The sequence below is a fragment of the Erigeron canadensis genome, chromosome 4, assembly GCF_010389155.1.
Source record: "Erigeron canadensis isolate Cc75 chromosome 4, C_canadensis_v1, whole genome shotgun sequence".
In the NCBI taxonomy this organism is placed as follows: domain Eukaryota; kingdom Viridiplantae; phylum Streptophyta; class Magnoliopsida; order Asterales; family Asteraceae; genus Erigeron; species Erigeron canadensis.
In genome coordinates, this window is record NC_057764.1 from 32,101,810 (window position 1) to 32,110,955 (window position 9,146).

Sequence of the window (9,146 nt, forward strand, 5' to 3'; positions counted from 1 at the left end):
TTGATAGGACATGGTTTACCCCTATTAATCGTCGTACTTTCGGGCTGATTAGTAGAGAGTTTTCCCCCATTAGGTGTTTGAAATAGACATTTTTACTTTAAGGAAACTCTCTAGCACAAACCCGGTTAAGACATCGTATACTAAAACTCTCACTGTCGAATAGCAAAACAAAGTTTCAAGCAACATTCACCTTTCAAAAAAAATATAAGTCTATTAACGTATATTGTCTTTTCCAGTAACATCTTTATGTAGCGAACTGTAGGGGGTGTTTTACGAAACTTTTACAATCTACAAGTACTGGATGCGAAACATATCCAGCGGCGCCGATTCATTTCAACATAGCACTGCAGGTTATTATTCTGTGTCGTGCACAAAACGAAATAAACAACCACACACACACACACAAAAATGGCAAAAGGTCCAGGTCTCTATCCCGATATCGGCAAAAAAGCCAGAGGTATATCTTAATTTATTTTTATTTTTATATATAACACACATACACACACAGTTTCATCAATTTCTTTTTTTTTTTATATCGATTTGTATTATTATTTTGATGCTTATGAGGCGGTTGTAATTTTATCTATTTGATTGATTATATTATATTAGTATATTTTATTTTATTATTTTGCTTCAATCGATGATGTTTTTTTTCCCGAAATATTTTCATTTTATTTATATAATATCTTATGTAATTCTGTCGTGTTTGTGTGTTTTTTTAGATCTTTTATACAGAGATTACCAGAGCGATCATAAGTTTTCTCTTACAACTTTCACCGCTAATGGAGTTGTAAGTCTCTCTATCTATATCTATCCTATATGTATTATGTATATGCATATTTGTATGTATATATGTGTGTGTGTGCTTATTTGATATTTTGATGTTTGGTGGTGATTTCTACATGGGATAAAGTGATATGGTTTAGTTAGTAGAACAAATGAAGCTAAACGATTAAGCATGTTATGTGTTTTTGATGTACCTCTTTCATTTGTCTGTTGCTGGTTATCTTAATACTGAATTTGTTTAGGGTTTCGATAATAATTTAATGTACTGAACTCCACTGATAGGAATATCCAAATATGTTATACTGTTTACCCGTATGTAGTATACTTTAATATTGAACACGTAGTACCTCGCCTTTAAGATTGGAACTGATTTTAAGAGATGTGAAGCTTCCAGCTGACCTAGAAAGTGCATTGGAATATGCGTAGTATAGAAACTGGGCTGATTCTTTTTTATAGCATTGATTGTATGCCACTCGAGAATAGGGAAAATAGTTATTTGGATAGTACTGTATTATATTTTATTGGTAGGCATTAACAGCAGTATCTTTTATGTTCTTCAAGTATTGGTATTGGACTTTCATAATCGTAGCATAGTAGCATATTGTGAACTTCTGTTGCATGTCAAGCAGTCTTGTTTAGCTGTGCTCTTTATCTTTATATGTGTAGCGGCATCCTTGTCAAATGTGATTTGAATATCTGCAATATGAATGATTGAATGTGTCTGATATTATAGTATTCCTAACTTCATCTGTATTTCAGTCGATTACTTCATCAGGAGCTAAGAAAGGCGAGTTTTTCTTGGCCGATGTCAACACCAAACTGATAAACAAGAACATTACTACTGATGTCAAAGTGGACACTAACTCTAAGGTAACAAACATATCATTTCAAATACTTATTCTTGCAACTTTGCTCAGTTGCTAAAGTGACATGTAAATGCTAGTATTGAGCTCTTTACCGTGTAGCCATAATTTTATCAACCAAAATATAATAACTTGTAAATGACAAAATGTAGGCTTCAATGTTATGAAGTGAAGATATGCTTAGTTATAGTTTGTATAAGCTCGCCGGGCTAAACGTTCCGAGCCTGACCCTGTAAAAGCAGTCATGAGTCGAGCTCTATCTTTGTCAAATTTCGGGCTCAACTCATATTTCTAATGATTTATAGAAGGAAGAATCAGAACAGGCAAATAAGTAACTTCCATTTTTTAAGTTACTCGTATAGTAATAATGCCACTTTCACTAGACATTCCATAACGAGAACTGTGGTAATATTCACCATAGAGTGTATGTTAATGTTGTCATGGATTCCTTTTTTAATGTGGCAATGATGTAGGTTTTCACCACCATCACCATTGATGAAGCTGCACCTGGACTGAAGACAATCTTCAGCTTTGTTGTGCCTGATCAAAAGTCTGGCAAGGTACTTGCTGCTAGCCTATAACGTTTCTTGTTAGGTTGTAGATATGTCGATTAAACTGAAGTTTGTTATATACAGGCTGAACTTCAATACTTGCATGAGAATGCTGGAATTAGCACCAGCATTGGTTTGACTGCGAGTCCCATAGTCAACTTTTCTGGTGTGGCTGGGAACAATACAGTTGCACTTGGGACTGACATCTCCTTTGATACTGCTACTGGTAACTTCATCAAGTACAATGCAGGACTGAGTTTCTCAACTTCTGACCTCATTGCATCCTTGACACTGTGAGTAGCTATTTAGCAATATAAAGACTTTTACTTTCCCTCTTTGGATGAATCCCATATGTTAATATCTGATACGTCTTGGGTAATGGCTCAGTCTTAACTCATAAGTACCAGTCACAATGGGTTGGTTCCTTGGCTTGACCCACAAACATCAAGATAACTAATGTGTGCTTTGATTAAAAAATACTATCACTATCAATGCAATAATAATGTAAATCATGAAATTACAAGGTTGCATGCATTAAAATCGATTTTTGGGAACTTTTTAAATTTTAACATGTTTGACACTTCTCTCACATTTAGCCCTTTCTTTGCAAGATCTTTAACCTGTCTGAGATTGAACACATCCCCAACTGACCCGATAATGAGTAAAACGGTGGGCTATATTACTGTATATTTTTCTGATAAGATACCTTTTGTAATCGTATTTAATACATTAGTAATTAATTAATTTTGAAACAAATGGAGAAAGGTATGTTGTAAGGCAAAAACCAAGGCAAGACTCTGTAGGTAGGTCAATACAATCTGGGATGACCCATTTAAACCAGGAACCTATACCTGTTGTGTAGATTGCCTGTTTTGCCACCTTCATCTGTGATCAGTACCTATCTGATTCACTTTGTTTCCCTTGCTTACATTAGTTATTAACTAATTTTGAAACAAATGGAATAATGTATGTTTAAGGCAAAAATCGAGGCAAGACTGTGTTAGTAGGTCAACACAATCTGGGAAGACCCATATATACCAGGAACCCATACCTGTTGTGTAGATTGCCCATTTTGCCACCTTTATCTGTGACCAATACCTATTTGATTCACTTTGTTTCCCTTGCTGGTGTATGGTACAGGAACGATAAAGCCGACTCTCTGACTGCTTCATACTACCACACAGTAAGCCCACTAACCAATACCGCAGTCGGTGCAGAGTTGACCCATGGTTTCTCGAGCAATGAGAACTCTTTGACCATCGGTACACAGCACTCTTTGGATCCATTGACTACAGTCAAGGCTCGCGTTAACAACTTTGGCATAGCAAGTGCTCTCCTCCAACACGAATGGCGGCCAAAATCCTTTTTTACTATTTCAGGGGAAGTTGACACAAGGGCAATCGAAAAGAGTGCAAAGGTTGGCCTGGCTCTTGCTCTCAAGCCTTGATTTGAGGAAGTGAAACTGAAATACTCACCTAAAATGTGTTTTGTTCTTTGTGATTTGACCTTGTCTTTGTTGTGGGTGAAGAGAAATAAGGTAGGTAGGTGACTTTGAAAAGAGTCTTTTGCTCTTTGATTTTGCCATCTAAAAAATATATCTGTCCGTTGTGCGGGTTTAACTGGTTGCTACATTGAAAATCTATGGTTCAGCTAGTCTGGTTTTGTCGGTTATCTGTTTTTTATTTTATGGTATATTTAATTCCTGATATGGATAAATTTCTACAACTAACTTGACCAAACCTGAACGGGTTCACATTGTTTTAATTCTAAGTTCCATTGTCCTTTATTCCAGTTCTGGTTTGGTCTAGCTATAGCCTTGTGACACCCTAGGACATTTATAGGGGAGTAATGTGTTTTGTATTTTAACATAACACGTTCTAAATTATCAAATATTGTTAGTGAGTTTATGTGTCGGATCCTATCAATGATGTAAGATCAATATAACCTCTGTAATACACAAATGACAGCCTCCCAAAATAGATTGGCATTCTCACTCAAGTCTTTACCAGAAAAGAGATCAGCACATCACTAAAAGTTTGATGCCAGAATCCAGATTGTGAAAAAAAAAAAAAAAAAAAAGAAAGAGTAAAGAGGTTGTCATTGAACAAAAAGCACAAAGAATAGGAAATGATTCCTTAAAGTCCCATTTGCTATTGTTATCAAACTGATTCTTTGTGGTGTTATGGTTTGCTCTTTAAAAAGAACTTAAACGTGTTCAGTCTGGATGCATGCATTTAGGTTGAACATTTTAAGTGATATGTACCTGTCTATTTCCCAAGGGTCCAGGTAAACTGTTTGAGACTGGAATCAAAGTAGACCTCAAATTGGACAACTTTAAATAAAGTGAAAATTCCGCACGCATATATATATATACACACACACACATAAAGACTAGATAATGTCATGGCATCAAGAATATGAGTTGTTTGAGTAGATTCGTGGGTAATTGCAGTATGTAGGTGAAAAATGCATTATTTTCCATGTAAAGTTTGTGAGTTGCTTGAGCAAAATTGTGATTAGTGCTAATCGACTGCGAGTGTAAATGTCTGACCGGAATCCTTTTTCACCCTTATGATCTACCAAAACATGAATGTCTGACCGAAATCCTTTTTCACCATCTCAGAAGAAGTTGACACAAGAATAGTTACAGTGTTTGTGTCTGGTTTGCTTGCTAGTTTCAAATTTTTTATTGCAGATAGTCTGGTTTTGTCGGTTTACCAGCAATGTTGTTGACAACGGATCACTGACACCGATTGCAGAGAAGTTGATCACAACTATTTGAAAAAGATCAGTCCGGACAGGAAAACCAAAAAACTAGTTCACAAAACTTCGGTTGACCCCAGAAAAGCTTAAAATGGTTTTTTTTTTTTGTAACACCATGCAGCATATGAATGAATTTATAAATAACATGATTCAATTATTGCCATATTACGAGTATATGATAAAGCAATCATGTGCAGAATAATAAACATGTTTTCCTTTGGTTATACACATATGTAAAGGGTAAGGCAGAAAGCCATCACATCTATTTTCAACAAATGTAATTGATTTATCATCATACTATATCAACATAACCAATGTCATTATCATAAATTACAGTCTCCCAGAATAGGAGGTTGTCATGCTCACTCTAAAATGATCACAACACTACAAATTCGACACCCGAGTGCCATAAACAAACAGTTGGCAGCACTGGTAAGTACTCATTGTTATTGCTTTCCATTTGGCTTTGGTGAATCTTGCAGAAATTGATGATGACGAGGTGAAGCATTTGGTATTGAGAGTGTACGTGGATTCTGTGATGCGTTTCTTGAGAAAGAAGCAACACGTGTTCGGCTTGGATCTGGACTGGATCCAGCACGTTCAGGTTGAGCCGTTTGTAAGTAATATGACGAGCCTGCCATGTCTTTGAGGGCTGGCAAAGGTTTAAGACAGTCAACAACTTCACTCATTAAAGGCCTGGCTTTTGGATCACGACTAAGACAACGAGATGCAAGTTGTGCAGCCTTTTGGGCTCCTTTTATTGAGAAATGACCTTCTAACCGAGGGTCTATCAACCGATAAAACCGTCTTCTCTCTCCTAAATGCGGGCGGGCCCATTCAACAAGATTGTGTTCCCCATTTGGACGCTTCTTGTCCATTGACCTCCGCCCGGTCAACATTTCAAGTAAAACAACACCAAAGCTATAAACATCACTTTTTGAGCTCAGGTGTCCTAAAAAATATACGACATAAATCAATACAAAACAATAAGGTCCCAAGACTACTATAGCTTTACCATACAGGTATCTAAAAAAATCAATAAAGAAGGGTTTCGGGTGTACGCAACCCCGACCCATACCAAATAACCCGGTTATGACGTGTAACTTGTACATGAAAAGGATCAAAACTTGTACCTGTCATCACATATTCTGGAGCGGCATAACCGTAAGTTCCCATGACTCGAGTAGATATGTGAGTTTTATCACCCTCTGGGCCATCTTTAGCAAGACCAAAATCAGACAGTTTGGCATTGTATTCCTGTAAAACAAAACATTAGGGATTCGAATATTCGATAACCGGAAGCAAATTTTAAAAGAAGTATTGTGTACTGCATACCGCATCTAACAAAATGTTAGAGGTTTTAAAATCACGATAAATCACAGGTCTTTTGGCTTCTTCATGAAGAAAAGCAAGACCCTTTGCTGCACCAAGAGCAATTTTCATCCTGATGGACCATGGAAGAGGCAATGATCCTTCAAAAAAATAAAACTTCCATGTTAGAAGAACACAACCGCACCATTCAATGATTCATGTTCATGGCAGTGTACTGGTGTTTGGATACACAATTTGAAAGTGATCATATGATACCAAATACTTAACTTACATGATTAGTGTAATAAAACATAAAGTTTGAATGTGGTTTGCTCAATGAAGAAGTGATAATTTAGTCAAATATTCTAATTTCTAAAGACACATTGGCAAGTTTTTGATAATTTAAGAGTAAAAGGCATTTTGTAAAACAAGAGTGTAATAGCCACTCATGTTAGCTTGGTAAATTCATTACCATTAGATAAGTTTTAACTGCGGTACAAGACTGATCACTTAAAACAACTTTGATTCAATAATCGAATAATGGAAACATAAAAAATTGATTGATAATCAGCTGCCTAATGCAAATGAAAACACCTCCTGTATGAAATGAAAGAACATACTTCTGAACAAGTGATTTTCCAAGCTCCCTCGAGGCAAAAACTCATATACTAGCAATCGTTGATCATCTTCAATGCAGTAACCGATCAATTTAACCAAATTTGGATTAACAAGATCACCAAGAAAGTTTACTTCTGCCTGCCAAAAACATCATCTTTTTTCTTTCAGATTTCCATGTCATAAAAAAGCACAAAACAAGCCTTAGGATCAACAAATTGGGGTTTTTTCATAGTAAACAAAAAAGGTAATTAAGTATCGAACCAGCCACTCTTTATGACCCTGGAGCCCATCATGATTCAGAGTTTTGACAGCGACCGTAAGTCCAGTCCCCGGTTTCACCGGTGCAGTTCCATTCTCTTCAATCCATCCTTTGAATACACACCCGAAACCCCCTTCACCAAGAAGACTTTCGGGTCTAAAGTTCCGAGTCGCCAATTTAAGATCATTGAAACCGAATTTACGAAGTCTAGAAGCAACTTTAAGTTCATCCGCAGGGGTCAAAGTAGGCAAATTGTTTTCACTGTTACTCGTTGTAGGTTGATCTTTACTAACATTATTAGTTGACTTAATTTCTGCAATCATAAATGGTAACTACTTAATTTAAACATGTAATCCATAAAAAAATGTAATCAAATTAAAAAGTTCACCCTTTTGGACTTTTTCAAGAAATATAATTAACTTGTAACTAAAAGTCAAAATAAGCACCTAGTTTTTTCTATGTTCTAAATCAAGAAACAAGAAACATGCCATTGAATAAAACATACAACATAACATATGAAAAAAGAAAAAAACAAACAATCACAACACATCAAAAAATGGCTTTAATAATATAGTTAGTTAAGAAACCACCACCAAGATTAGTGGTCAGACATCCTGATGTATTTACCCATTTCTTAAAATTAGTAAAGACAAAAAATAAGGATGCAAGATTTTACCAAAGTGACTACTTATGCCACTTGTGGAGCTATCAACTTTAGATCTTGAAGAAACACAGCTGCCAATAAATCCCCATTTATTCCAACATCCAACAAAATCTTCATCATTTTTCTTCTTCTTTTTTATCTTGTTTTTGTTCATTTTTGATCTAGTAACATGTAAAGTTTCCACCTTTACACCTTTTTCATCACCAAGATTCATTCTTTAAATCAAACCCTGAAATCAAGACCATCAATTAAGCTTCAAAAAAGCTTTAAACTTTATCACTTTTACACCAATTTATTGGCTCAAGATTAAGTATTAAGCTGTAATAATGAAAGCCGACTTGAGATTAATGATGAAAATGATGACACACTAACCTCTTAAGAAAGAAAGAAAGAAAGAAAGAAAGAGAAGGCTTTGACTTGCATACAAAAGAAAATCCCCTCAAATTCCACTAAATTATTATGCTTTTAAATGAAAATTTGGCAAGGCCTATTTTAGAATTTTTCAACAAGATGAGAACTTGATTTTTAATAAAATTTATTCTATAAATTTATAATTTGTGGGGGAAAAAAATAGAGAAATACTACATATTAACAGATCAAATATATAATAAAGTGAAAGAGAGAGACACAAAAAGAGTGCAAGCTGTATGAGATATAATGTTGCGTATCCTATAAAAGCACTCACCACTACCACCACCACCAAGCTATGTCTAGTTAGTACTCAATAAAAGATTTGAAAATCTCTCAAAATGTACTGACTTGTTCAAACCTCCCCATAACAAGAAAAAATAATAATATCCACCGGTGTACCCAACATAAAAATACATGTTTGTTTCTCTCTATTTTATTGTTTTCTAGTTATTTATTACTTGGTGATTAATCGAGTTTACTCGCAAAATATTTGAGATTGAAAATATTCGAATGTAACTTGAAGTTAGTTAGTTGGATTCGAGCTCTAGCTACCCGTGTAAACTTTCTAGTCGCGACTCAACTATATCATCATATATACTCATCTCGACAAACTTTCTTAAGTCTGGTTGAACTTGTGCTATTTTTAATTTTACTATTTAGCTTTATATAGTCATAGTCATTACATTGCCTAATCGAGTTACGAGTTAAGTGCTCAAATGACAAATCAAGATGAAATTATCGAGTTCATATTTTCATCATTATTTAGATTAATATCTTAGTTGAGTCATGTAGGGTCAGAAACAATAGGAAAAAATCGATTAGTTTTGAGGTTCAAGTAAAAAAACCTTAACTAGACTCAAAACGAGTGTCATATCTAATAATAACTAATAACTTCGATGGGGATATACATAACTTAGATG

At 35.1% G+C, this 9,146-nt stretch overlaps 2 protein-coding genes across 3 annotated transcripts; one reads left to right on the top strand and one right to left on the bottom strand.

Moving 5' to 3' along the window:
• Positions 1-337: 337 nt before the first annotated feature.
• Positions 338-3,871, top strand: LOC122595444 (mitochondrial outer membrane protein porin of 36 kDa). The gene is made up of 6 exons (XM_043767804.1): positions 338-457; positions 723-790; positions 1,546-1,656; positions 2,123-2,209; positions 2,285-2,493; positions 3,341-3,871. The coding sequence occupies exons 1-6, from the start codon at positions 409-411 to the stop codon at positions 3,645-3,647; spliced, it is 831 nt and encodes a 276-aa protein (XP_043623739.1). The 5' UTR covers positions 338-408; the 3' UTR covers positions 3,648-3,871.
• Positions 3,872-5,197: 1,326 nt separating this feature from the next.
• Positions 5,198-8,571, bottom strand: LOC122595443 (serine/threonine-protein kinase PBL34-like). Of its 2 annotated transcripts, none has more exons than XM_043767803.1 (7): positions 8,501-8,571; positions 7,828-8,044; positions 7,154-7,464; positions 6,895-7,030; positions 6,299-6,435; positions 6,097-6,220; positions 5,198-5,915 (listed from the first exon to the last, which is right to left on the bottom strand). In XM_043767803.1, the coding sequence occupies exons 2-7, from the start codon at positions 8,027-8,029 to the stop codon at positions 5,410-5,412; spliced, it is 1,416 nt and encodes a 471-aa protein (XP_043623738.1). In that variant the 5' UTR covers positions 8,030-8,044; positions 8,501-8,571; the 3' UTR covers positions 5,198-5,409. The 2 variants fall into 2 exon arrangements, with proteins under 2 accessions (XP_043623738.1, XP_043623737.1); XM_043767802.1 differs by lacking the exon at positions 8,501-8,571 and adding an exon at positions 8,188-8,283.
• Positions 8,572-9,146: the final 575 nt, after the last annotated feature.

Excerpts from the sequence above, each read along its gene's own strand:
- LOC122595444 (XM_043767804.1), top strand. The coding sequence starts at position 409 with ATGGCAAAAGGTCCAGGTCTCTATCCCGATATCGGCAAAAAAGCCAGA. Across the intron at positions 1,657-2,122 it reads AAGTGGACACTAACTCTAAG|GTTTTCACCACCATCACCAT; the intron begins GTAACAAACATA and ends GCAATGATGTAG. Across the intron at positions 2,210-2,284 it reads CTGATCAAAAGTCTGGCAAG|GCTGAACTTCAATACTTGCA; the intron begins GTACTTGCTGCT and ends TGTTATATACAG.
- LOC122595443 (XM_043767803.1), bottom strand. The coding sequence starts at position 8,029 with ATGAATCTTGGTGATGAAAAAGGTGTAAAGGTGGAAACTTTACATGTT. Across the intron at positions 6,436-6,894 it reads GGAAAATCACTTGTTCAGAA|GATCATTGCCTCTTCCATGG; the intron begins GTATGTTCTTTC and ends ATTTTTTTGAAG. Across the intron at positions 6,221-6,298 it reads CTAACATTTTGTTAGATGCG|GAATACAATGCCAAACTGTC; the intron begins GTATGCAGTACA and ends TTTGTTTTACAG.